Source organism: Gopherus flavomarginatus, chromosome 15 (assembly GCF_025201925.1).
Source record: "Gopherus flavomarginatus isolate rGopFla2 chromosome 15, rGopFla2.mat.asm, whole genome shotgun sequence".
NCBI classification, from domain to species: domain Eukaryota; kingdom Metazoa; phylum Chordata; order Testudines; family Testudinidae; genus Gopherus; species Gopherus flavomarginatus.
This window is the reverse complement of record NC_066631.1, coordinates 18448869-18476609: the sequence shown is the minus strand read 5'-3', so window position 1 is coordinate 18476609 and position 27741 is coordinate 18448869. Positions and strand designations below refer to the sequence as shown.

The following is a 27741-nucleotide window of genomic DNA, read 5'->3' as shown; positions in this document are numbered from 1 at the left end:
CAGCAGAAAAGTGCTTCTGGCAGATTAAAGCGAGATTCGGCTTGACAGCTCTGACAGGGAAATGTGACGGGGGAAAATTCTCTCTACATGTTTTGAGTGTGAATGGGTTGCTGTAAACAGCCTGCATGGTGGGAGGAAGGGGAAAAAAAAATGCTGTCCCTGTGATTTGCTTCTAGGATAAAGAATCTGAGCACACTGGAGAAGAAAAAGGGGTTGGGGGGGGGGAATCCCTTAAGGGAAAATAATCTTGTGTGTGTGTGTTTGTGTGTGTTTTGAACAGTAATAGTCTTTGCATGATTCTCTTCCTCCAGTCACTCTTGACAAGTGTGTGATCTGAGGCAGCTGGTAACACTGCTGCTGCTCAGTACAGCTGGGGGGAAAAAAAGAATAAAAGTTTCAGATCTCAATTGGTTTGAGTAGTTTAGGTTAAAGTATTTAGATGGCAACTGGTTAGCCAGTGTCGCAGGTTCTTGAAGGAGCCTGTAACACTGTAAGTGGAGAGAGAGCTATTTTCTCTCCCCACCTACCATCAGGGCAGTGAGTTATATGGGCTCGTGGTGTCTGGGCTCCAGCAATATTCAGGGCACGGAGGCCCGGCTCCACCAATGTTTGGGGCCGGCTCTCTCCCCTGGCCCCGCCTGCTGCCCCTGCATGCCTCCCCCGAGCATCCCTGCCTGTGCCCCTGGGCAGTTGTGCCTTGCAGCTCCGTGCTGTGCTCACTCTGCCCTGCCGCAGCTCCCAGCACCAACTGCTGCTGCAGGGTCCTAGCGCCTTCCGCTTCCATTAGTGCCAGGGCAGGCTGACGCTGCCCTTCCGCCTCGGACAGACGGACCCTTCTCTTTTTCGGCGGGACCCTCCACCAGCACAGGGGGCCCCCCGCCTGCAGTCACCGCTCCTGCCCCATGCTAGGCAAGAGGCAGCCCATCCCCCGACTGCGGTGAGGGGCAGTAGCAGGGGAGGAGGTGCACAGGTGACTGAGAAGGGCCATAGGAGCACGTGCAGTGACAGTGGTGCGAGGTGAGTGCTGCGGGGGGTGGGAGGGCTGGGGGGCGAATCCTTTCTGGCCCCAGCCAGGGGCAGCTTGCCTGCACCCCAAACCCTTCGTCCCCAGCCCCAGCCCAGAGCCTGCACATTAAAAAAAAAAAAAATCAGCTTACAAGGCAGCTGGGGACAGGGGGCAGGATTTGGACCTGTTCTGGGCACCACCAAAAATTATACAAACCTGCCGCCCCTGCCCACAATGTTACGGCATGAGCACCTAAAAATGTGACCTTCATTGAATTTTATTGGGTGTCTAACTCCATAGGCTCCTCACAGGGAGTTGTTCATCCAAGGAAATTCAGTGCAAGTTGGGTGTTCAACTCTTCCAGGCTCCTTGGAGACTTCCAGCCATGGTGCCTATGGGCAGGAGCATACAGTAGAACCTCGCTTCTGTTGCTGTAATGACCCAGCGACCTATTACAAATGATGGAATTTTTCCAGTTAGTGACTAATTACATTGTTTGAAGAACGAGGTTTCTGAATCACAAAATGCACTTTGTTCATTATTTGATAATTGCAGTTGAGTTTTAATTTACTTTTCACAACAATTCATCACAAGGTAGTAGATGTCAGCCTTCAAAGGCCACACTGTTGCAATCTGCTGGTACACTTTTGCAGAGAAGTGGGGAAGAAGACCCAAGATTTTTTGTGTGCATGCTATGAGGAGTGTGGATTAACATAGGATTCTACTGTCCATCTGATAACGCCCCCATATGGCTCTATAGATGCATCTCCTGGCGTATCCTTCAAATGGATGGTGTGCAATTGAACTGACTTGACCCCTTATGTGTGGCACTCAGAGGATTAAGCCCCCGTCGTGCATTAAAGATGTAAAGGGAAGGGGTTTTATTTTCTTCCCCCTTAGGGGCTGCTGGAGGGATTACAAATTGAGGCTCTGAAACGCAATTGTCCTAGAGCGGTTACTTTTTCTTGCTGACATAACATGCTGCCTCAGGCATCGGGCCCATTGCTTGCTCAGTCTGACTAGCTGTCCTGCTGTTCCTCAGTGTGTTTGAGCTCAAAACAGTCTTGCGATGCCTGCTTTGTAATGCCTTCATCTCTCACCTCCATTCCTATTAACTTGTGGCAACAACCAGAGTAAATGAAGCAAATGCTAGCAGATTTGGCTGCTATACCATGGCACAGCAGGTATGCAGAGGGATGTATGCATTAAAGTTACTGCTCTGGGAGTACTGTAGTGCCATCACGCACATTCCTTTGTGGCATTCCTTGGCTACTCCTCTCTCACTTCAGTGTAGTTCTGCATTTAGGAGGTGCTACTAGGAGCAACTTAGTTTCTCTGTGTGAATTGTTTCTTGAGATGACTTATTTAATGTGTTTTATTTACTTGAATGCATGTCTTTAGTCTCTGATGGACCATAAAGGCAAGAGGTGGCCTGGTCTGTCGTGAAATAATTACACCCTAAAGGAAACTGAAGTGAAGTGATTGACTGTGTGTGTGTGTGTCTCTCTCTCTCATGCACGTGCACACACACACACGTGCACACACACACACACGCCCCCTTTCTGTCACTCACACTCACTCTGCTTTGGCACAGTGAAGTTTCCTTGTGGAAAGAGCACTAAAGCTTTATAGTAGAACAAATAATACTCCGTGTTGTTCAGTGCATCTTTCCAGATGTTGCTTGGAGTGCAGTTTATTATAGATCACTGAGGGGAAAATGTATATTTTGATCTAGTGAAGTTATCTCTGACTGCAAAGGTTTGATTTGTTGGGACTGGTTTCTCATCGATATGATAAGCCTATTATGGGAAAACAAAGTTTTAACCAATGTTTGCATGACAAATAATTCTTTTTTAAAGGGGCAGGGAAGGATGAGAATTTACACTTGTTTGTACTTGCAATGGTCAACGGTAAATTCCCTTTTAATTTATTACAAAGGAAAGGTCTCTGCAACACATGTTCTTGGTGTCCTATCCGGTTCCTTTAGAACACAAAGTCAGCAGCTGCTTTCCAAAACAGGATTTTTTTCTGCTATCTTTCATAGTAAGGTAATTGAAAGTTATGAAAGAACTAAGAGACAGATAAGCCCCATTGCTGATTGTTGTGTTGACCCAAGTAAAACTGGGAGGTTTGTGTTTTGCTCCCCCTCCCTTCAGTAATTGTCCTAATCTTTTCTGATGTCCCAAACAGTGTAAAAAATCCACACAGACCTTTGTATAATGGTTTTAAAAAAGGTTTTATCTTTTTTCTTGACCCATCAGCTTAAGAACTGCCTGCATTTTAATGGCTTTTCTCCCTCACTAAATTGAATGGATCGTCCCTCATTATCATTTAAATAGAACCCTCACTCCCTGTGAACGTGGAAAATTTGAATGTGCTAGTAGAGCTGTGATAATTTGAAATATTCGCAAAGTGGGGAGAGGAGGAGGCAACAGAGGACAGAATTGCTGAATGTAATTGTCATGGAGTCTCAATTTTGTTGCCACGAGATGGGAAAATAGACTAATAATTGTCTTCCAACCCTAGTAGAATAGTTGCCCTAGTTAACTGAAGCTAACACTCTAATTGTCATGGGGGCACCTAGATGAATGAGGATGTATGCAGGGCACAGCAAGGGCTAAATTGAGTGATATACTAAGGCAGAGAGCAAATTGGCAATTATTGGCCCAGCTGAAAAGGTTGGCAGGTGTGCTGCTTTCTCATGAGCCCTTAGGGGGAAATTGGAAATATAAAATATTGACCATAAATACTAGCTGATTAGGAAATATGTTGCAAGAGGTGCTGGCCAGTTTAGAGACAAAACTCTCTTTTTCAGGAGATTGACTTTAGGCCGTGCACAAAAATACAAGCCCCTGTCGTAAGTCATTTCGGGCTTTTTCTCTCTTTTCTCCCAACTACCTGCTTTGAAAACGTTTTTATAGTGTAACAAGCAAACAGAAATCCCTATGTCAGAAAAGCAGAAATGCAGAGTTCCCCCCGTCCCCTTCCTTGAATGTTTTTGGATCAGTTTTTGGATGCGTGTTTAACATATTGCATAGTCTAGATGTGAAATCCTTTCTCCAGTAGAGGTGTACAATAAATGCCTACTGATTTCCCAGCTGCACATGTATTGTGAACTGCTCGTCTTTGTGTTCTATCAGGCTTATTGGTTTTCTCCCGTTCATGTTCCTACGCTTTGTACTACACTGCCCACTGCTGGGGCAAATGGATGAAAGCAGCTGCAGGTGTAATAGTAAGTGCAATACTGTATGCAAGCCAGTGATCTATTGGGTATGCCGAGGGCTTAAGTCCCTTCCCAGGACAATGATCAAACATCTGAAGCGAAAGAGTCCTGTGGTCTCCACCCTTATTTGGCCACTTCACAAAACCATCACATACTTTGGCACATGTTAGTTCACAGTCTTAGCTCAGGATAGAGGAAGGGGTTTGGAAGAGAAATAGTGTAGCGTGATTACAGGTGAGGAATAAGATTCATTGATAGTGCTCTTTGGGGCTCAGGAGCGGAATAGCAAAGGTGGTATAGCCTGGGAAGATGGTGAATTGGAGGAGCTCCATCAGAAGCGTTGACTTCCAATATTTAAACTGTAAGCTCTTTGAGGCAGATGTTCTCCTTTATTTCACATTTATACAGTCGCTGACACAATGGAGTCCTAATCCTGACTGGGGCTGCTGGATGCTGTAGTTGTCATTTAATAGTAGGAGGAATTTCAAGTCAAGTTGGAGGTGCATTCACGTGCTGTTGTGGGGCTGAGGAATGGCTAGCAGAGGAGAGTGAACGTCAGGAGTTGGATACATTAACAAACCTTATGTGAAAGGACAGGAATAACAGAAGGGATTGTCAGTTGAGATGGAAGTATGTTGGCAGAGTTGTTTATGGACAGTTGCATAGCATCTGAAATTTTTTTTAGCATCCTCATGTTTTCTTGATTGGCTACTGATCTGACCCCAGAGGGAAATTAACAGTGCTGAAATGGATGTATGCACACATGCATACCAGCCCAGGCCTGCCTGTGGATAATAGTCATCATGAGAGAACCAATTTAGAAACCCCACACAATGACTGTACGCTGAGAGAGACTCACTAACAGGGCTATGGACAGGAGTATAGTAAAGGAGGAGCAAGAGTTAACAGGGGTGAAAGCAAGGTCATGAAAAGGAAAGAGGATTTAGTTGAGTTGGGCTAAAAATAGCAGTGTAGACATTCCCACTCGGGCTGGAGTCCAGGCTCTGACACGCTCCCAGATTGTCCAATTTTAGAGCCCAGGCTCTGGCCCAAGGGGGAACATCTATACTGCTACTTTTAGCCCTACAGCCTGAACTCCACGAGCCCAAATCAATGGACCTGGGCTCTAAGACTTGGTGCTGTGGGTTTTTCTTTGCAATGTAGACATACCCTATAGTTCCAGTTGAACTCAGTGAAAACTGCTTGGTGCTCAGGTCCCAGATTTCTCAGCTGAAGTTTCCCCATGTGTGAAATGGGGAAACTCATTTTACTGACTGGCTTCGCAGGGTGATATGAGGATGAATTGTACTGATTTGTACAGAGCTCTTTTGAGAAATGCTAGATAAGAATGGAGTGGTGTTATTTGGGAGGTGGGTACTCTGTACTGGTAACCCCAAAAGTTATCAAACCATGACTCAGGCCCCCATAAATCATGATTTTTAACCCAAAATAGTAAATTTGGGGTTATTTAATTTTGCTTTTTGGTTATTGGCCCTTGAGGATGCACTTGAGTCACATTTTCATGCTTTTCTCTGCAAGCATGAGAACTGGAAACTTGCTTCTTTCAAAACAAATGTAAGTTTCGATTCTTATCTAATGAATTGTTTCTAGGCGCTGGGGCTCTAAACAAAACCTCAAACATTGCAAAACTTGTGCTAAAATTGTGAGAGTTGGTGACAGTTGTTACCCAAGCTGAACCTGTAGTGAAATTTGCAGCAGCCTGTGTGGAATATGGAGGGAGGAGCCCAGGTTGCAGAAGGGCAGAGTTTTGTAGGAAGCACCAAAAATCCAATCTGTTTGCATGAGGCTTGAATGCTGGTTGCAGCTGTAGCATCTCTAAATAGTTCTCTCAGTAAAAACCAGTTTAGTTTTAGAAACAGTCATCTCATGTTATTACCCAGAATGCTGTATATGAAATAAGGTTCACACAGCACGAGAAATCCTAGTTTTCCATGATAAAAAAAGCAAAATTCTCCGATTTTTAAAAAAAATCTGTGTTTTTCTGCGATTAAAATGAAAGGCTGAACTTTAGTTTCCCTAGCCACAATGTGTATATATAGGTATCAGTTGAACACAATGATATATTGTAAGTTGAGAGCCAGAGCTCTGTCACCTAGAGCTGACAGTGGAGCCCTTCCCTTTCTCCTGATTATCTGAATTTTTCATTATCCGATCTGGCCCCAGTCCCATTTAGATTGGATAACCGGGGTTCCACTACATATATGTGTTTATTTTTTTCACACAATGTGAAAACTAAAGATTCTCTGTAAAAATGCAAAATCTGTGTTTTTCTGTGGCAACTGGATTTCTAGGATCCATCTGACCATCACTAGTCATCAGTTCTCTTTCCTTATTGTTTCTCTGGCTGCTAGTGCTGGGATTCTAGTGCCCTCTTTTATAGGAGGCTCTCTTTTTCCTAAAGGCTTGTCAAGCCAATTACAGAGGTTTAGAATTTACATAATTTTGTATCTATTAAGAAATCCGTTTAGTTTTTAGCTGTTGCAAACATTGAAACCCCTTTGTTTATATGAGCATATAAAATGGGAAAATTAAACAGAGAAGATGAATCAAGTTTTGCATAACATCCAGAAATCACATTGTGTTGAGGTTATCCAGGCAGGTCTTGGTTTCTAATCTGAATGAATACTTGACGCACTGTCTGACATTTGGCAAATCAATTGACCTCATTGCATGAGCACAGAGAAGGGTGTGACTCATTGCATAAAGATGCTCCTGGTTAAACTACAGGCTTATTCCTGGCCTCTTTTGTCCCCTCCCTCCCATCCAAAGAGTGAGGTCTGGTTTTATAAAGCCCTTCCTGGGAAATAGAAATACTAGATCCCACCAGTATTTAAAGGCTGAAGTTGAACTAACACGATAGTGATAAGAGTATTATAAATGCCTGGATGGATGGATGGAGAATTTTACCTCCTTGTATCTCAGCTCATCCTGCCTATAAAGCTGGATAAATGGCATGGGACTATCTGAGGTAAGTTTCCCTGAGTAGAAATTAAACCAAAAATTAGTTTTATTGGGGTTATTTATTAATTCTTCTGAGTGCTGGCTAAGAACATCATGCTGTACGGACAGTGGGGAAGATAAATTTGGACCTGTGTTCCAGAGAGGAAGGAGAGTTCAGAGATTAAGGCACTAGCCTAGGAGATCCAGGTTCAGTTCCCTGCTCTGTCATGGACTTCCAGTATAATTTAGGGCAGGTGACTTAGAGTGGGCTCCACAAAGGTACTTAGGTGCCACTGTGATCCACAGAATTCCTGCTCAGCTGCCGCCTAATCCTAAAGTCGCTCAGTGCCTGAGCTTTTGCAGTAACAGTTCCCTAGGTGCCTATGTTCTTGCCTCTGAGCACACACAGTGATGCCTCCCTCTAGGCACCCAGGCATCTGTCTCCTGCCTAAGCCCCAAAGGGACTCTCAAACTGGGAAAGACAGGCAGTCGGCCACCTAAGTTGCATGCGGGGCTTGGTCTGGGCATGCTCCAAGGCTGGGGGTAGTGGGGATCTGAACAGGGATCTGCCACCTCTCAGGTGAGTGCTCTAACCACTAGACTATTGAGTCATTCAAGCTCTATCTCTGGCCCAATCATATTTAATTATTAAATTATTTAATTAAGTGGAACAACTTCAATAGGAGAGATTGGGGGAGACCCATATGAAAATATTCCATAGCCTGGTGGTTAGAGCACTCACCTGAGAGGTGGCAGATGCCTTCTTTTCCTCAGGCGGAACGGGGAATTGAATCCAGGGTATCCACATCCTGGATGAATACTCTACCCATTAGGCTAAAGGTTACAAAGGAGGTTTCCTTCTACCTGGTGGTTTGATATGGAGTTAGAAGCCCTCTGAGCCTGTCTAGTGGATTGGGTCCTGCATGCAGCTTAGGTGGCCCAATGGCCATCTTCTCCCTGTTCATAAATTGCCAGCAGAGATAGGCACCTCCCTGCAGCCTGGACTTAGGCACTGAACTCTGAAAGAGGGGCAGGGCTTAGCACACACCAATCTTGTTGGCATCTGCCATTGGCTAGCTTAGGCCCTAATTTTGTGGATATCATTCTAAGACTACTGTCTCTCCCCATCCATTCTATAGGATCCTAGGCTTCCAACTCAGGCTTTGTGGATAGCAGCGTTCCTATGATTTTCTAGGAGTTCTAAGAGTTGGGCGACACTCAGTGTCATAACCTCCAAGTCTTCCTTGTGTATTTGGGCCTTAGCCTTTCTGTGTCTCAGTTCCCCATCTGTAAATGGGAATAAGAGCACTTCCATTCCTCACAGAAGTGTTCTGATAAATACATTAAAGATTGTAAACTGCTCAGATACTGTAGTGATGGGGATTATGCAAATTTCTTAGATAAAAAAGACAGATAAAAGCTTAATACCAAATAGAGTTACTATCCCCAATTTTTAATCTATGTCATGACTCTGTTACCCAAACTATCAAGGGAATATCTCTTTTGCTTAATCAAAATACAGTGGGATGAAGACATTTATGTTGATACAGAGAGAGTAACTCTTAATAGAAGTTCTTAAAATCCAGCTGAAGATCTTTGGCACAACCATAGTTTTGTCATGATTTTCTCCCACCCCAAATTACAAGCAGTGCAGTGTTTGTCAGGAATAAAAGAACTTTTGAAAACAAAATTAGTGACAGGATGACTCAAGAGTATTGGTAAGGGGATAATAAAGCCTTTCAAATGTAATGGGTACATCTACGCTGCAAAAAACACAACCTAGGGCAGCAAGTCTGAGCGGGTATCAACGATTTAGGCTCACGGGGTTGGGGTGTATGCGCGACAGGGCTAACAATTGAAGTGTGGATGTTGGGGCCTGGGCTGGAGCTCTGAAGCCTGTTGCGGACGGGGTGGGTCTCGGAGCTCAGGCTCCAGCTTGAGTGGGAACATCTATGTTGCTATTTTTAACCATGTAGCAGGAGCCTACCTGAGACTCACTGCAGTGGAGGTTTGTTTTTCAGTGTAGACGTACCTAAGGACAATGGTTCAACTCCATTTGAGGTTGGAAAACCACTGGAAGGCATTGGACACCTTGTTTGTGACCTACATGGAAAGAATTATTGCTTGCATCTCTGTTCCTTATGGACAAGTGCCTGTATCAAAGTGTCATCCTATCACAATTAATGCTAATTGGCACCCTTGTTGGCAGACAGGCATAGGATTAATTGGGCACGAATTATCGTCTTGTTAGATGTCATCCCTCTAGAGCAGGGTAGATGCAGATTAGTGGGCGATATGAAGAAGTCTGTGCTGTTGGTTGTTTCACAAATGACTTGTTATTTGTACCATTTACTGCTTTGCATTTCTCAGAGCTTACCCAATGAAATTTGCACCAAAAAATCGTGTCTCTTTCATTTTCAGGCAGCACAGTGGTGCAGTATTATGTCATTTGGGTTGCAAACCAGGGGAAATGCTTATTTGGTAAAAACAGAACTAAAACAAGATAAAATGATTCGCTTTGATTCGAGTGGAGAGGGCCTATATTCTTGATACTGGTACTCCCAGGTTCCGTTTCTGCTAACAGTCATGTCTCTGTGTATGCAGTGATGATTCACTACATAGGAGTTGAGTAAAGGCTTCAGGATTGGGGCCTGTCGGTGTGTTTAAGTGGATTATCCTGAAGTAATATCAAAAGGATCTCATTTTAGGAATGCAGATCAGAATGCATGGATATTACTCTGGTACTTGCACGGTACGTATGATTTGGGGCCTTTTAGAGGTTCTGAATGCAGCAGTTCGATATGGATTGTTTTTGAAGAGCTTAGAATGTTCCCGGTTCTCCCAGAAACCAAAAGTCAGGCCTATATTAGGGAACATCCATGCAAACTGCTGTGGAAGCAGGGGTCTTGGGCTCTCATGAGTCTAAATACGTGAGATGTTGGAAGGGATGTTAAGAATTAGATCCAAAGTATTACCAATGACTAACTTTACATATGCAGTGAAAATTCTGTACGAGAAAAATATCCTTTTCCTGGTCCAGGAAATGTTGATATTAAATTTGGGGGGAGGAGAGGGGGAGTATCTTTGTAACAGTGAGCTTTTTAGCTGTGAAAAAAGTCAATAAAGTGGCATTCAATCATCATTATTTCAGGTACAGCATATTATGCACTGATTGCTGCTTTTGTCTTTTTAAAACAAAGGATGCTCTGAGCTGCATTTAAAATCCCATAAGGGAGCTGGTAATGAAACCTCCTGTTCTTCCGTTTTGCTAAACTTCTTGTCAATGTCTGTATTTAAACTGAAAGGTCAAGAGAGTTAATACAGCCCCCCTCCCTCACCTCCCTCCCGAGCAAATATGTTGCCTCCTTCTCAGTTCTTTGTTTGCCTTATTTTTTATGTTTGATATGTTGACTATATTGGCAAACTATCAAATTGACAGAACAGGTACTGTAATTTATCTGCTGAATATCTTTAGGCAAATGGGGCGATGTTGTTAACATTATGATGAGTTCCCTGGTTTTTATTTTATTAGTATTTGGGGGTTGTTGGGGTTTTTTTAGTGGTAGCAGCTCAAAAATCCCATAAATGCTACTGCCCTTCATTTTATCACTCAGTAGCTTTATTTCCAGCCACTTTACATTACAAGACTTATTTATAACCCTGAACCCTTAGTAATGTTTAGAGGCAGAGGTCAGATCTGTGTGTAAGATGTGAGAGGCTAAAGCCTGAACATTGTAAACAATTTAATTTATGTTACTGCTGTCAGAGAGCTCCCAGTCAAAGCTTCACTATTTGTATGCAGCTTGGAAGCCTAGGATCTTGGGATATCTGAGTTGCGTGGCTTCTGGTAGTAAGAATGTGGAGTGATAATACAGAATAGTTGTTGTTAAAAACACAGGATGTCGGTGCTTTGTAACCTTCTGGTAATGTAGTAAATGATTCCCATCATAGCTGCAGTGTGACAAGCAAGTCTTCAAGGTAAACCTTCAGCAAGCTGGACTTGGGACAAAATGGGTGGGTTTTCTCTCATGCTTTTCTACTCCACATCTAAACTATATCAAGGCATCTGGGACCATTAGATTATCTCGGAAATGGGCGACTATGACTCCTGCATTCTATCTTGAGCTCTGCCACTAACTGCTCTGTCATGTTGGGCAGTTCTCTTAACCTTTGTATAACTGGGTTTACCCTGCGTGTAAAAGGGGGTTAATAAAACATAGCTATCTTGTAAAGCATCTTCAGACCATGCCAATTGCTGGAGGACTGGCTGGTCACATGGTCCTTTTTCCTTTTCTTTCTTGTTCATGGAGGCCTAAAGCAGCAGCTGGGAACAAGGAGGAGGAACCATCCTAGCTGCCTCTACTCCTCCTCTTTGGTAACACTGAAGCCTAGTAGAGGTATCAGCCACAGAGAGAGAGTAAAGTCCACAGAACAGGCAATGAGACAGCTCAAAAACATATCCAGAGGGAAAAAAGGACAGTGGTTGGGCAGTCTTTCCAATGAAACAGAGGAGAAAGGGAGTCAAGTGGCAGAGTAGCGTGTGCAGGGGAGAGGAGAGTGGGGGCTCAGAGACATGGAGAAGTGTGGACAAGGCCCGAGGGTGGATTAGAGCAGGTGGGTGGAGGAAGATGAAATGAAGACCAAACTTACAGTGTGATTTAATTGTACTCAAGAGGGACAGAACTTATGAAAGCTAGTTAAGATAGATCAGAGCATTCCCAGTATTGCTGCTCCATGCAAGCAGTTAGTGCAGTTATCACAAGGGAGCTGTCACAATGAAGGATGGGAAGAGGAGGTGGTTTGTGCAATCACTGGCTGGCGTGCGGGGGGTTGCTCGTGAGCAGGAGGAGAGGTCTGGCTTCATGATCTTAAGTGCGGAGGGAGGTGGCACATGAGACAATCTGTCTGGCCCTAATTCAAGATTCCTAAGGGCAGGTCTACACTTAAAACAGTGCATCAGATCAGCCGTAACGCTTAAGTGAAGACACTCTTATGCCAATGGGAGAGTTTCTCCCGTTGGTGTAGTTAGCTGTGATCTCTCACAGAGCGGGATTATGTTGACAGGACAAGCTCTCCCACCGACATAGCGCTTTCTACGCTGGGGATTAGGTCGGTGTAACTACATCACTCAGAGGTGTGGATTTTTCACTAAGTCTGTAACGTAGGCGTGGCCCAAGTGTCAGCTTAAGTCCCTTAAGATATGTCTACACTGCAATCAGAGGCTAACCTGTGCTGCCAAACTTCTCTGCTATTGTAATTCACACGAGCTAGATCAAAGCTACCTTGGGTATGTCTGCACTAGGGTGACCAGATAGCAAGGGTGAAAGATCGGGACAGGGGTGGGGGTAGTTGGCACCTATATAAGACAAAGCCCCAAATATTGGGACTGTCCCTATAAAATCGGGACATCTGGTCATCCTAGTCTGCACTTGCTGCTGTCACACCTTTGATTGCAGTGTAGAAATACCCTTTGAAGTCAAACTTAGGGCATGGCTACTCTAGAGCATTTACAGGGCGCAGCTGCACCCATCTTCCATTGGCTTAACTACTCCAGCCCCTGCGAGTGGCAGTAGCTAAGTCGGTGGGAGAAGCTGTCCACACCGTCACTTATGCTGGTGTAACTTGTGTCACTCGGGGTGTGTGTGGGTGAATCAGTCACCCCCCTGAGCGACATAAGTTACACCGACATAAGCTGTAGTGTAGACATACTCTTAAATGCTGTACTGGATAGGGATGAATTTAAGCACCTCCTGATTACATTCTTGAATCGAGGCTTCTGCTAAAATGTGGGCCACACTATGAATAAATGTGAGAGACCCCACCTCAATTGAAAAGAGCTACTGAACCCCAAATAGCTCCCCCCCCAATATAGTTTGTCACAATTTCAGTGTTAAAATAGCCTTTGAGCCAGCACCTGGAAATGCTCTTTGAATGTTACAAAGTGACTGGGGCAGCAACATGGAAAATGCCAGAAAATAACTGAAGAGGTGCTTAGTTGTAAAGTTTTCCCCAAAAAAATTGAGTTGGGGGGAAATCTCACAATGTTACTTATATTACATTACACATAATCTCTCGCATTACTTATTGTGGCATATTGTTTCCTCCTACAGAGTTCTGCTCAATCGCTTTCAGGAAGAGGCTATTCCGTAAGTCATTTTACAGCTAATTCTTTCACTATTGTTGCTGTTGATTGCAGAGGTTTATATTACCTGTTGCATATCCACCGACACTAAGGGAATACAAAATATGAAAAATAAGCTTTGAGCAAGGCACTGTCTTGTGTTTCTAGCAAGATACACATTGTGCACACGAGAGAACGGTGGTGAATTGCCTATTTTCAGGTCTCCTGAATTTTGTTTTCTTCATGGGTTTTTCCCTTCCTCCCCAACTACTTTTGACTAGTCAATCAGGTAATGAAACTTTAAGTAACAAAAAGGAGGAGATTTCCTAAAATAGATGCCTGTCTCCCATTGATTTTCTCACTACCCCTTTATGCCTTTGAAAATATTCCACCCAAAATCAAAGCAAACAAATGTTAAATTCTCTTGCTGGCAAACACTGTGCTGTATAACTGGTCAGAAAAGAAGAAATCTCACTTGATTTGAAAACAAGATAACATGATTGTTTTTGCCTCCAGTAAACCAGGATGCCATAATTATAGACAGTGTTATAGGCCCTGAGGTTCAAAAGTAGTTGCATACAGATGCAGTTCCACAATGGTTTTTAAACGGCCATTTGTATGTGCAGATACTTGAAGTTATTTGTATGCACAGCGATGGTATTTTTCCATGTAGATGTGATGCACTCATTTGTACATGTGCCTTGCACTCATCCGCCTGAAAATCGGGTCTACAAGTATATTGTATTGAATTTATATGAGATAAGAGACACACAGGTATACATTGTTTATTTAAGACATCACTAAAGTCCTGGATTTGTATTACACACAACTCTTAGGAGAAATGTATGGCATTTAGATGCATATAATGACATTGCTGGTCTCCTATCAAGTCATGTGTTCTCTGATTATTGGTGCAGAGGTTATAAGTGAAGTTGTACGATGATCTGAATTAGAAGTGTGTTAACCATTTAACAATCCCTATATATACTAACTGGCAGTAGTCACTCCTGTTGCAAGTTCTGTCACAACATAAGTTTTATCTTCTAGATGAGTGACCCGGAATGTGTGTCTTATATCAAGAGCCACCGCTGCTTCCTTTTAACAATACAGTTTTAAAAGGGGGGCAGGTTGTTACATATTGTTTATGAGGTTGATGTAACAACCTGACACAGAGCCTTTTAAAGTAATTGAGAGTGATTCTTTTTAATGATGTATGTTGTACATTTGTCCATTTGACACGAGGGGAATAGAGAGAGAGATTATCTGAATAATGTGATGGAACCTGTGCATGTCCAGCTGCTGATGTACACATTAACATTGGGAAGCTGTTAGATGTGTCCCAGTTTCAGAGTGACAGCATCACACGCATACTCTTGTGACAGAGGCACAGTGCAGTGTGAAGTGCATTGGCATGATAGTATCATATGATTTGGAGTCTAAAGGCTTTACAAATAGTATTTTGGAGACGTCAGCTGATGTTGACATGCATCTCAAATATCTTGCAATGAAAATATTTATTGTATTTCAGGTGAGTGTCATTGCTGAACTCTCTTGCCGCATGAGATCTTTTACTCTAGCATGAAGATACAAATGTACATGTGCAAAATAGAGCAGTTAATCTCCCATACATATGAAGGGCTGGATCCATCTAGACCAGGGGTTGGCAGCCTTTCAGAAGTGGTGTGCCGAGTCTTCATTTATTCACCCTAATTTAAGGTTTCACGTGCCAGTAATACATTTTAATGTTTTTAGAAGGTCTCTTTCTACAAGTCTATAATATATAAGTAAACTATTGTTGTATGTAAAGTAAATAAGGTTTTAAAAATGTTTCAGAAGCTTCATTTAAAATTAAATTAAAATGCAGAGCCCCCAGACCGGTGGCCAGGACCTGGGCAGTGTGAATACCACTTAAAATCATCTCGCGTGCTGCCCTGATCTAGACTGAAAACTCTTTAGGTTATGTCTTCTGTAAAGTGCCATGCATGCCTATGGCATTATATAAATAATAATGAATCACCTTGACAAATTTTATGTCTGGGAATTAAACAATTTCCCTCTGGCTATAACATGGGTTTCAAAATCTGAATGGAAAAAGGCCAAAAGATTGTTCAGAAGCCCCTAAACAATACATCATTGGGTAATTTTGTCTGTTGCTGACTGAAAATAAATCTTTTCTTTTGTGTGTGTCTTTAATAACTGATCTTCAGAAATTATGTAGCTCTCTGTCTGAAAACTGGTTTTGTTCTGTCTCATTTACCCAACCCAGACCTTCTCAAGGGAGGGGAGAGCTCTTAGCATCCCCAAGCAGTGTTTTGAGATCATGAGTAGCCTGAGCTGGCGTTGCTTTTCCTTCTGGGTTGTCATTTTATCTGTTAAATTGCCTTCTGCCTCACCATGTACCAGCTGTTGAGGCTGACCATTTCCCTTAAGACTATCATGCTGTTCTAAATTGATCCAACATAAGGCCAAGACTATAGCTTCTAACACTGCCAAGATCCCATTGGCCCAAATTTAGCTTGGAACCTGACTCTCCCAGGTGGCACTAAGACGTTATAACCACTGACTCAACAAGACTGGCCAAGCTAGGGGTTGTCCTTAATATATTGCAAAGGTTTCATTTTCACAGGGAACTAGCTGTATATTAAGCACTAAATCAGTATTTTGGCATGGCCCTCTGTTTATATCAGAGCCTGTTTGCCAGACATAGTGAAAGCATGTTTAAAAAATAGCATTTACAAAAGTAAAGCATAGTTTCTTTTACTTGTGCCCTATTCTCTTGATATCTGTGATGGCTTATGTTGTTGAAGATTGTCACTTAGAAAATGGTACGTAGTTACTATGCAAGGTAGTTGCTCTGGGTTTCACAAAGAGCTGGTTAAATATCATAAACTATTTTGGATGTTACATATTAGGGTTTGCTTTTTTTAAATGAACTTGCTTTGAATCTGCACCCTTTCATGTTTGCTTTTTTCAGTTATCCTTGCAGATGAGTTTACTGTTAGGAACGTTCATATAAACACCAAGTTTGTAAGGAAATATTTACTGTTAAGAAGAGAATTTGAAATCCAAAACCATGAGCATTTGCCAAAAACCTTATTCAAAGATTTAAGCTCATCCAGTCAGGAAACAGAATGCTATGTAAGCCATGTGTCCAATCGCAACATCTCAAATATTGAATGCTTCAGGTGACAGCTTATATAAAAGCTATAGACTAAAGACAAGATTTTCAAATTGGAGCCTAAATTTAGGTAGAAAAATTAATTTAAGCGCCTATACAAGAGACCTAATTTTCATTTGCTGAACAGCCCAGCAACTCCAACTGACTGAGTTTTACTCCTAAATTTGAACATTTTGACCACAGAACTACTGGTGGAAATTGCTTGCCATATAATTTCATAGTTTGTTTCCAGATAGCTGGTGATCAGAAAAAAAAAAAGGTGAAATTCATTGATTATAACATGTTTGTTATGAATTTACTGCTCAGCATAAAGTTTTAAACAAGGATTAATTTTACCTGGGACAACAAGGTTATGCAACATATGTAGATGTGTGAATTAGCAAGATGTTTATCTCATAAGCAGCGTAGCATGAGTTTTTCATGCCCTTTCTCTGTTGCACGTCAAATATGTATTTTCTCTGTGTTGAGAAATGGAATGGTAGCATATTTTTGGAGGGTAATAACTTACTCTCCATTTCTTTATTTTAGCAAGTATGTGATAAGATATTATGCTATGCCTCTCATGCACATGGCTGAGATCAGACATTCCAGCTTTCAGCCATTCTGAGCCAGAAATTTGTGCTTTTTGCAAGCAGAAAAAAAAAAAAGATATTTTGGGTAACAACTTAAAACAGGCAAATCCTCTTTCGTACATTTTACTTGTAGACTTGGAAATTCTGGAAATGCTTCACTGATCATGTGTCCAGTTTCTAGATTTCACTAAGATTGCGCTGTGGAGCATTTTAAAAATGTATTCTTTATACTGTGACAAAGTTCCTCCTCTATCTTGGTGGGTCCTGTGCTTATTGGCAGATTTGTTCGCCTAAGAGATTCACCATGTGGGTCAGAGAACAGCGCAGAGACCTTCTCCTCTGATAGAACCCACAGTCCAGGTCAATTCCTCCTGTGTTTGATCAGGAGTTGGGAGGTCTGGGGGAAACCCGGGCCTGCTCTCTACTCTGGGTTCCAGCCCAGGGCCCTGTGGACTGCAGCTATCTAGAGTCCCTCCTGGAACAGCTGCGCGACAGCTACAACTCCCTGGGCTACTTTCCCATGGCCTCCTCCCAACACCTTCTTTATCCTCACCACAGGACCTTTCTCCGGGTGTCTGATAATGCTTGTCCTCTTCAATCTTCCAGCAGTATGCCTTCTCACTCTTAGCTCCTCGTGCCTCTTGCTCCCAGCTCCTCGCATGCACGCTATAAACTGAAGTGAGGTTCTTTTTAAACTGATTAGCCAGCCTGTCCTAATTGATTCTAGCAGTTTCTTCTTAATTGGCTCCAGGTGTCCTAATTAGCCTGCCTGCCTTAGTTGGTTCCAGCAAGTTCCTGCTTGTTCTGGAACTGCCCGTTACCTTACCCAGGGAAAAGGGATCTACTTAATCTGGGACTAATATATCTGCCTTCTAACACTCTCCTGTAGCCATCTGGCCTGACCCTGTCACAACAGTTATACATTCGTTTGACATGGTGTGTTTAGGAACTAGTGATAATGCAAACAATAACAAATTACATGGACTCTATGAACACAGCTAAAATGCCTCAACTGTTTGAAATGTAGAGCATGGCTTACAGATAAGTCTAGGCTAAAGTTGTGCTTGGCTCATTTTTGTACAGAGGAGAAGGGGCAGAAGTGGGAATACATGGTAATAAAAAATATTCAGATAAATCATGTAGCTTGTTTATAGAACACCTGCAAAGCTGTTCCTGTTATGAAAGGAAAGGGGATAAAATGCAGAGGGGAACGAACTTAAAAGCACATGGCAGATCCAGGTTCAGTGAACCAAACTGTCTCTGAGTATCCACTGGAGCAAAGTGTTGAAGGATGGAGCTCTTCATTTTATTTCTTTGGGTCCTGAAATAAGATTTTTTTTAAACTAATAACAATAACATGCACTTGGCAACAAATGCAGCTGATTTTTACTCTACACTACTGTAAAATATCAAACTCTGTGCAGCCTAGTCAAATTCCTGGCAGCCCATCAAATTTAGTGAATTTTACCTTTGTTTGTTTGTTTGAACACTGGAAACCAGTGTCCCAAATAATTTATATTTGAAGATCATGTATATCAAGATATGTCTAAAACACATAAGGCTTATAGAGAGATCTTGAGATGATTCTTTCTCTGTTTGGGGCATCCGAACTCATAGTGATTAGTGCACTTTCCCTCCATGTTGTGACTTCTCATAAAAGTGAAGTACTTCTGCAGACAAAGTTAGAGCCAAGCATAATATAGGCAACCACTTGCAATTTTCCTGAATGCACATGTCCACCAATACACCTGATTCTTGCTATTGAACACATCTGCAACTCTGCTATAGCCCATTCCTGAGGGTAGAGTCATTCCTGTCAATTTGTATTGAGGTTTTGAGGACGGGTTTCCAAGCAATTAGTAACCGTCTTTAAAGCCAGTTGTCTAAGTGACTGCTTCTTACTCTCTACTCTATCTCAACAATTAAGCTCTGCTAGGATAATCTCATCTGTCTGTGTTTGATCCTTGGCTTTCCAAAGCTCAGAAGCAGGACATTCCCAGTTTTAGGTCCTGGATTTGGCTCTTTCTGACTGTCCATTACAGTCAAGTTGGTCAACTTCTGATCACTCTGCAAGGATCTTTTGTTCGTGTCAGGCTTTTGCTGAATGTTTTTTTTTATTTCCCTTCTGGTTTCTCTCTCCAGCAGCTTATTAGCGGAAGTGTTAGATCAGTGTTAAAGCCCAAGTTGTGTTGTAATAAGAATTATGGGCTCAATCCCGTAAGGTGCTGGGCACTTTCAGCTTGCATTGAAGTCAGTGAAAGTTGAGGGTGCACAGCACATTATAGGATTGAGCCCTAAATCAGATAATAAATAAAACTTGACAAATAAACTTAGTGCTGAAGGGACTGAAGAAGCCACTAAATTCATAATGATATTCCAGCAAGCCACTACTCATCAGGTGCACTTAGTGCCTCAGCCAGCTCCAGCGTGGAGTTGATTGAAGGTAACAGCATGTAGTCAGGGCTGATCTGCAGCGGGTGGTAGGTGCTTGACTAGTGGGAACTGGAGTCCACAGGTTACAGGGTCGTTCCTTACTTTTGTTTGCCATAGCTGAACCCTTGTCTGTCTGAGTGACAATGTTAGGGGTTTAATGGTGGTGAGAAAACTTTGTTGTGACTTCAGTTGACTCAGCATCAATGTTACATCACATAGCAGTTGTCTTGGATCTGTGCATTGCCTTGTACACTCGACTCTCCTAGCAACTTTCCAGCATTTATCAGGTGGAGCAATATCTGTGAGGCCATAGAGACTGTTGATGTGGGTAGGCTTAAGGCATCTTGTGATGTTGCAACAGGCAGAGGTAAGTAGAGGGTTTAACTTTTTTGCACGGGGGGATTGTGCCCAAACTGCACAGGCATATTCAGCAGAGAAGTAGCAAAGTGCCAATGTAGTTGATCACAGAGTGGAGTTCACCTTTGACCCCTCAGTGAACAGAGTGAGTTCACCTTTGACGCCCTCAGTTTTTTAAATGGCATGCACTGACTTACGTCTTTGCTGGGTTTGCATGCACTTGGTTGGCTGCATAGTACTTATGTTAAGTGCATTCCCCGGAGTACTCTCTAATATGTCAAACTCCTTGTGCTGTGTGGTGACACACAGATTATCTGTGTGTAGATAAAGCACCTTGTGCTGGGATAGCTTGCCTGGTCATTTGTGTAGATGTTGACTAATGTAGGTGCTAAGACACTACCTTGGAGGAGGCCACATTCTGTTGTTGCCATTGGCTTTGTTTGCCACAAACGTTCACGAAGGATTGTCTGTTCTCCAGCATGGTCTGTATTAGCTTTGTGAAGTGGTGGTCCTTCATTGCCATTAGTACCTTGGCAAGGAATCCGCAATGATTGACTGCTTCATAGGCAGCTGAGAGATAAATGAAAACCGCTCTTGTCATCAGTCTCCTTTTATATCCATCTTTGATATATTGTGTCCAGTTCAGAAGCTGTTCAGTGCATGATGCGCCCGGTTGAAAGCCAGCTGTTTTGTTGATTAAAAAGAGGTTCAATAACTGATGTGACAGTAGTCTCTCAAACAACTTTAAAATATCACACAGGATATTTTATTGAGATAAGTAGAAAGCTTTTTTTAAAAAAGATCAGATGGTTCCTTTCCAGGCTTCAAAAAGGCCCCCTGCCTTGGCTTGTTGCCAGATTTTTGGTATCTCGAGCTAGATGAGACGGATATTGAACCTAGTCTGGAGCCACTTCCGTGTGTGTGAGCTGAAATATTTGATCTGCTGTTTGGATGTCATCTAGGCCTGCTGCTTTCCCTGTTTTCAGGGCACATGCCCTGATGATGAACGTACTATAAGATAGATAGAGGAGGGAAATGCCAGGTTAGATTTCCAGGATGAGGCTCTTGCTCCTTGGGATGAAAATACAATGGAAATAGTTCATTCAGCCAAAAAGGGGATGGACAAGAATGGGAAAGTGCCCCAGTCAGTTAGAGAGAAGTGTTGATGGGGTTCTAGACACACCCCTGTCCAGTTCTCCTCACCCGGGAGAAAAGTACCTGTTACCTAGGGATGCTGTGTGTTAAATGTGGAAAGGAATACTTGAGACTCTAATAGGGATTAAGAAGATCTCCTGGGGGATGGGAGAGAGAGAGACTGTCCCAAGACTATTCTTTTATAAGTTTTGTGCTGTGTGTGCACACTGCTATAAAACCCCTCCTGTCCTACAGTGAATTTTCTACCCTGCAGGTTTAATTCCATAGGCTAACTCTGAGTTCCTGTTTTTAAAAATTAATAAATAAGACTCCCCCATCCTGGAGCACAGGAGAAATCTTAAAGATCCAGGACTATAACCACACATCAATCTGACTCTAAAAAAATCTGACAATTTCCCTTTATTAGGTTTCTAGACACACCCATTTTATTCTGCATGAACCTGGTTATCCTTGTGTTGGGATTAGCCCAAAGAAGCCCTTGTTGCCAAATAAATGCTCTGAGTTTGTTGTATGGACTTCACTTTCAATTCATTGTGCCATGTGAGATCTTGAGTCAAGCTGAATTCAGTGGAAGTATGTTGACTTAAATCCGCTAAGGATCTGGCCCAGTGTCTTTTTGTGATACTTCCACAGTCTGGGAACTTAAATGCTGCTGGAAAATGAGCATGCATAGTATTTTGGGCACATGAAGGGCTTTTGGAGTGTGTGAAAAGCCCCATGGAAAACCTAAGCCAAAAAAAAAAGTAAATAAACTCAAATACGTGAATTGTACAAATAGGGATGTGCATGGACTTTACTAACACAATTTCCTTTAAAAGTTCCCTTCTCCTAGAATCTGTTTCCTATTAAATGACATTCTGCTTTTAATTATGATGAAAAGTCCCATAAATTTTCACTCATCTCCACAGCCATAAATAATCACAAAGGGCCCTTCCTGGCTATATTTCAGTCTGTCTGAGTCAGTAGCATTGGCAGAGGGTCTGATTGTGAGGCTCACAGAGCAGCCATATTGACAACATAACCGATACACAAGGGCACCCCTTTGTTTATAAGACATGAGCATAATTGGATGACGTTGATTTACGTAAACTGACAAGTATTAATGCAAGTGCAGCTAGCTGACACGGCAAGACTCTGAGATCCCCTCAGGGGATGGGTCATATGACTCGTCTCTGATTTTTACCACATTTTTAATCCGCCCCCACCCCTCAGGGGGTGGTGGGAATCCTATCTCTAGTCTGACTAGAAAGCCATGATTGTTATACAAACACATCTCCAGAAAGTCTCCCCATTAAGCACTTCTGCATAGGATAGCCTAGCTGCCCACAGCCGTGCATACTGGAATAAAGAGCTGTCCTAAATCTGTCTTGAATTCGCTAGCCCGGAAAGGACTACATACTGCTGAAGAGGAAAGGCAGAGGGTTTTGAGGAGATCTGGTCTTCATTTCTGGACATTTATGATTAAGAATGGCCTAAGGTGGTTATGTTGTGTGTATGTCATAGCTTTTCTTATGTAATAGGTCAGCATGTTTCATTGTCTTCGTCTTCACATTGTTTGTCCTGTGCTCTCTTCGTCTCCATTTCCAATCTTTCCTTACTTCACTTTCTGTTTTAAAAACAAACAAAAAACAGACTAGCAATTCATCTCAGTCAGGATCTAGCACACTTATCTCATGCTAATGTTGCACTAGGCAGTGGTGTCGTTTTATGGGAGAGTGGGGCATTTAGATTTTTTATTTCATTCTGTCACAGGGTTATGCATGAGCTATGACCACACAGACAGAAGTTTTATATACCCAATTCCTGTGGACTATACAAAAGCGGAGATGGCCTGTTTATTACACTTCATGCTGTGGTGGGCTTATCAGAAGAAATTAACATGGTGGGGGGAATTGATCAGCTTGTTTTATCTCATATCTTACATGCTTTTATTGAAACCTACACCCAAAACCACTGAGTGAAGGGAAGCAGCAGAGGAAATAACAGTGACATTAACCCAAAACACTGGCACAAAAGTAAAAGAAACGGAAAATAATGTGTTATGTTGGTCTAATTAGCAATGGAATAAACAGTGTGTGGGGGGGGAAGTGGTCCAGTAACCCGTGCATATACTGTGTTTGCCTAAGAGAATGTAAGCTAACATATCAGTTGACATATTAATATATAAAGATGTTTTAATTGGTTATTTCAGTAAATACTTTCTTCCTCATGCACACAGTTTTCGTTAGCTAGTCCCCAAATAGGTCTATGGTTGTGTTTTCCATTCATTAAACACCAGCCACAAAATAATCTGTAGTGGAAAACTGCTGTTTAATTCTTGTCTGCACTGCAATATGTAAGTGAAGTTTCACCTGGTCTGACTCCGCCCTTCCTGCCCCATCCCACCCCCTACTGATATATATTTATATATATTTATATATATATATTTGTTTGTTTGTTAAAGGCCAGAGGCAAATTTCCCTGACCAGCTCCATCATATTCCTAACAGAAAACAAGGTGCAGCTTTGCAGCTAACGAGACAATACAATACAAGTCATACCTCACACCTTGGAAGGCTTCTAATAACACCTTAAAGATTTGACACAGTGTTACAAAAGCTGCCAATTGTGGGGGGGGGAATAAATCTAGTGTACCACATGGGTGGGAGTTTTTCCCCATACAGTTGCAGACTGACTGCAATTTAACAAGCCATTAAAAATGTGCAATACCTTGATATATGCAGTTGCATCTTCAGGAGGAAGGTAACACTCCATTCACTAGGGGATGAACTTGAGTACAGAAATTACAAGGCTTTCAGCTTTAAAGCTGTTGTAAGCATGCAGCTCAGTCTCACTGGCTTCAGTGAGAGAACAGCAGCCTGTGATCCCCAGAAGTGGACCAAGATTCGTGGTCTGCCTTGCTCTGAATGGTGAGGAAGGGGATCTTTCAGCCCTTGGGTGTGAGGGAAGAAGAGGTAGTGGGGGAACTGACTGTGAGGATTGGATTTTTTCCACCATATGCACTTTTTTGCTAGAGGATAAAGGCAGAAATCCTTGTCAGCCGTACAGGATGCTGTTTGCACTTGCCACCTTCTTAGAGATCCAGTTTCCCATTTCCTAGTGGTTAGTTCCAGATACACACGGTGTGACTTGGTTGGCAACTTCTTAGATACTGAAATAACACCCAGATGCCCTTCTCTGTTTTATGGCAAATAAATAAATGGAACCATAAATGACTGCTCCTTAAATAGCACACAGAGACTGACTTCACCTCACAAAAGCCAGAAAATTCAGGGTAAAGGCAGAAATTGATATAATTCCTTTTTGCTTAGTTATTGCTTCAAGTCAAAGTTGCAAAAACTATCAGAAGCCTGCATCCCAAGAAAGGGGAAAAAATGCATAGGCAGGAGTTGTAGACCAAGCTGGATGAGCAAGCATCTCAGAGAGGTGATTAAGAAAAAGCAGAAAGCCTACAAGGAGTGGAAGATGGGAGGAATTAGCAAGGAAAGCTACCTTAGTGAAGTTAGAACGTGTAGGGATAAAGTGAGAAAGGCCAAAAGCCATGTAGAATTGGACCTTGCAAAGGGAATTAAAACCAATAGTAGAAGGTTCTATAGCAATATAAATAAGAAGAAAACAAAGAAAGAAGTGGGACCACTAAACACTGAGGATGGAGTGGAGGTTAAAGATAATCTAGGCATGGCCCAACATCTGAACAAATACTTTGCCTCAGTCTTCAATGAGGCTAATGAGGAGCTTAGGGATAATGGTAGGATGACAAATGGGAATGAAGATATGGAGGTAGATATTACCACATCCGAGGTAGAAGCCAAACTCAAACAGCTTAATGGGACTAAATCGGGGGCCCCAGATAATCTTCATCCAAGAATATGAAAAGGAATTGGCACATGAAATTGCAAGCCCGTTAGCAAGAATTTTTAATGAATCAGTAAACTCAGGGGTTGTACCGAATGACTGGAGAATTGCTAACATAGTTCCTATTTTCAAGAAAGGGAAAAAAAGTGATCCGAATAACTATAGGCCTGTTAGTTTGACATGCAAGGTCTTGGAAAAATTTCTGAAGGAGAAAGTGGTTAAGGACGTTGGGGTCAATGGTAATTGGGACAAAATACAACATGGATTTACAAACAGTAGATCGTGCCAAACCAACCTGATCTCCTTCTTTGAGACGATAACAGATTTTTTTAGACAAAGGAAACGCAGTGGATCTAATTTACCTCGATTTCAGTAAGGTATTGTATTTGATACAGTTCCACATGGGGAATTATTAGCTAAATTGGAAAAGATGAGGATCAATATGAAAACTGAAAGGTGGATAAGGATCTGAAAGGTGAACCGTCAGGCTGGAAGGAGGTTACTAGTGGAGTTCCTCAGGGACTGGTTTTGGGACCAATCTTTTTAAATCTTTTTATTACTGACCTTGGCACAAAAAGTGGGAATGTGCTAATAAAGTTTGTGGATGACACAAAGCTGGGCAGTATTGCTAATTCAGAGAAGGACCGGGATATCATACAGGAAGATCTGGATGACCTTGTAAACTGGAGTAATAGTAATAGGATGAAATTTAATAGTGACAAGTGCAAAGTCATGCATTTAGGAATTAATAACAAGAATTTTGGTTATAAATTGAGGGCACATCAGTTGGAAGTAACAGAGGAGGAGAAGGACCTCGGAGTATTGGTTGATCACAGGATGACTATGAGTTGCCAGTGTGATGTGGCCATTAAAAAATGTAATGCGGTCTTGGGATGCATCAGGCGAGGTATTTCCAGTAAAGATAAGGTGGTGTTAGTACCATTATACAAGGCACTGGTGAGACCTCATCTGGAATATTGTGTGCAGTTCTAATCTCCCATGTTTAAGAAGGATGAATTCAAACTGGAACAAGTACGGAGAAGGCCTGCTAGGATGATCTGAGGAATGGAAAACCTGTCATATGAAAGGAGACTCAAAGAGCTTGGCTTGTTTAGCCTAACCAAAAGAAGGCTGAGGTGGGATATGCTTGCTCTTTATAAATATATCAGAGGGATAAATATCAGGGAGAGAGAGGAATTATTTAAGCTTAGTACCAATGTGGACACAAGAACAAATGGATATAAACTGGACATTAGGAAGTTTAGACTTGAAATTAGACAAAGGTTTCTAACCATTAGAGGAGTGAAGTTCTGGAACAGCCTTCCAATGGGAGTAGTGGGGAAAAAAGACATATCTGGCTTCAAGACTAAGCTTGGTAAGTTTATGGAGGAGATGGTATGATGGGATAGCCTAATTTTGGCAATTAATTGATCTTTAATTTGTAGCAGGTAAATATGCCCAATGGTCTGTGATGGGATGGGATCTGAGTTACTACAGAGAATTCTTTCCTGGGTGCTGGCTGGTGAGTCTTGCCCACATGCTCGGGGTTTAACTGATCACCATATTTGGGTCGGGAAGGAATTTTCCTCCAGGGCAGATTGGCAGAGGCCCTGGAGGGTTTTTGCCTTCCTCTGCAGCATGGGGCACAGATCACTTGGTGGAGGATTCTCTGCACCTTGAGGTCTTTAAACCACAAGCTGAGGACTTCAGTAACTCAGACATAGGTTAGGGGTTGTTACAGGAGTGGGTGGGTGAGATTCTGTGGCCTGCGTTGTACAGGAGGTCAGACTAGATGATCGTAATGGTTCCTTCTGACCTTAAAGTCTATGAGTCTTTGAGGTGTGGTCGTAAGTCTCTTACTGCATCTGCTTTCTCATCTTTTCAGACAATCACAGAACAGGAACTCAGGAGCATTGAGGTCTTGTAAAATTACTTTCAACAATCTTAACTCTATTCTGTTTTTGTGTGAATTTTCTGCAACTTTCTCCTTGTTTAGTAATCTTTTCCTGGCATTGATATAGGCACCCAGAGCTTCCTTTAATCACCCCCACAATTCTTCTGGTTCGTACGTGCTAATGACATGGTTGCTGCTTTTGATTGGAAATACATTTTATAATCTGCTGGAGGGGATTTGTAACCTAGAGGTCAGTTTCGAGCACAAACTTGCTTTTGATTACCACTTAAGTAACTCAACAAAAATTCCAATTAGTACGGCAGTGGCCAGAGTTTCCTTTTCTTTTCTTTTCTAGGGCGTGGGGGGAGAATGCTGATGAGCTGTTTATTCACGTTTTCATCACATCTCTGCTAGGTTTTAAGGACGTTCACTATTTTATGAAAGCCTTCCAGACACTATCCTTTCAAGTTAGTTGTGACTTACCCAGAATTCTGCAACTAGAACAATAAACTGGCTGGAAATTCACATGACGTGATGTCACAATTGATGGTTTCCAGAGAAACCTAATCTAACTTTTAAATTTCTTTTCTTCACTGTCATCTAACCCTCTCCATGTTGTATAGATAGTGCATGGTCCTATACCCCTCTTCAAGCTGTATATTGACTTATTCCATATGTTTCTGGGGATTTATGGCCCAGACTCATAGTATTTTAAGGAGTTTTTGGAGGATGTCAGATTCACGGGCTGCATATATTTTTTCAGGAAGCTTCGCAACATTTGTAGCCCTTGTGGAATATGTCAGGAGCGCATTGGCTCCAGGCGTCTGGAATTGCCAGCTGAAGTCCTGTTGCATATACAGAGCAAAGTTTTGTTCAAACAGTAGTTGTGGGCTTGATGTAGAAATTACTGGGTGAGGTTCTTTGGCCGGGTTATGCAAGTGGTTGGACGAGCTGATCATAATAATCTCTTCTTGCCTTAATATTTAT

The 27741-nt window shown here is 42.3% G+C and overlaps 1 protein-coding gene across 14 annotated transcripts in view; it reads left to right on the top strand.

Moving 5' to 3' along the window:
* FBRSL1 (fibrosin like 1) overlaps positions 1–27741 on the top strand; it is a 760769-nt gene that overhangs the window by 366574 nt on the left and 366454 nt on the right. For 12 of the 14 annotated variants that reach the window (XM_050924093.1, XM_050924083.1, XM_050924092.1 and 9 more), the window contains exon 4: positions 13301–13336. The exons of the other annotated variants lie outside the window; for them this stretch is intronic. In XM_050924093.1, coding sequence (XP_050780050.1) covers positions 13301–13336 — 36 coding nt within the window. The remainder of the gene's footprint in view (positions 1–13300; positions 13337–27741) is intronic. 14 annotated transcript variants of the gene reach the window in all.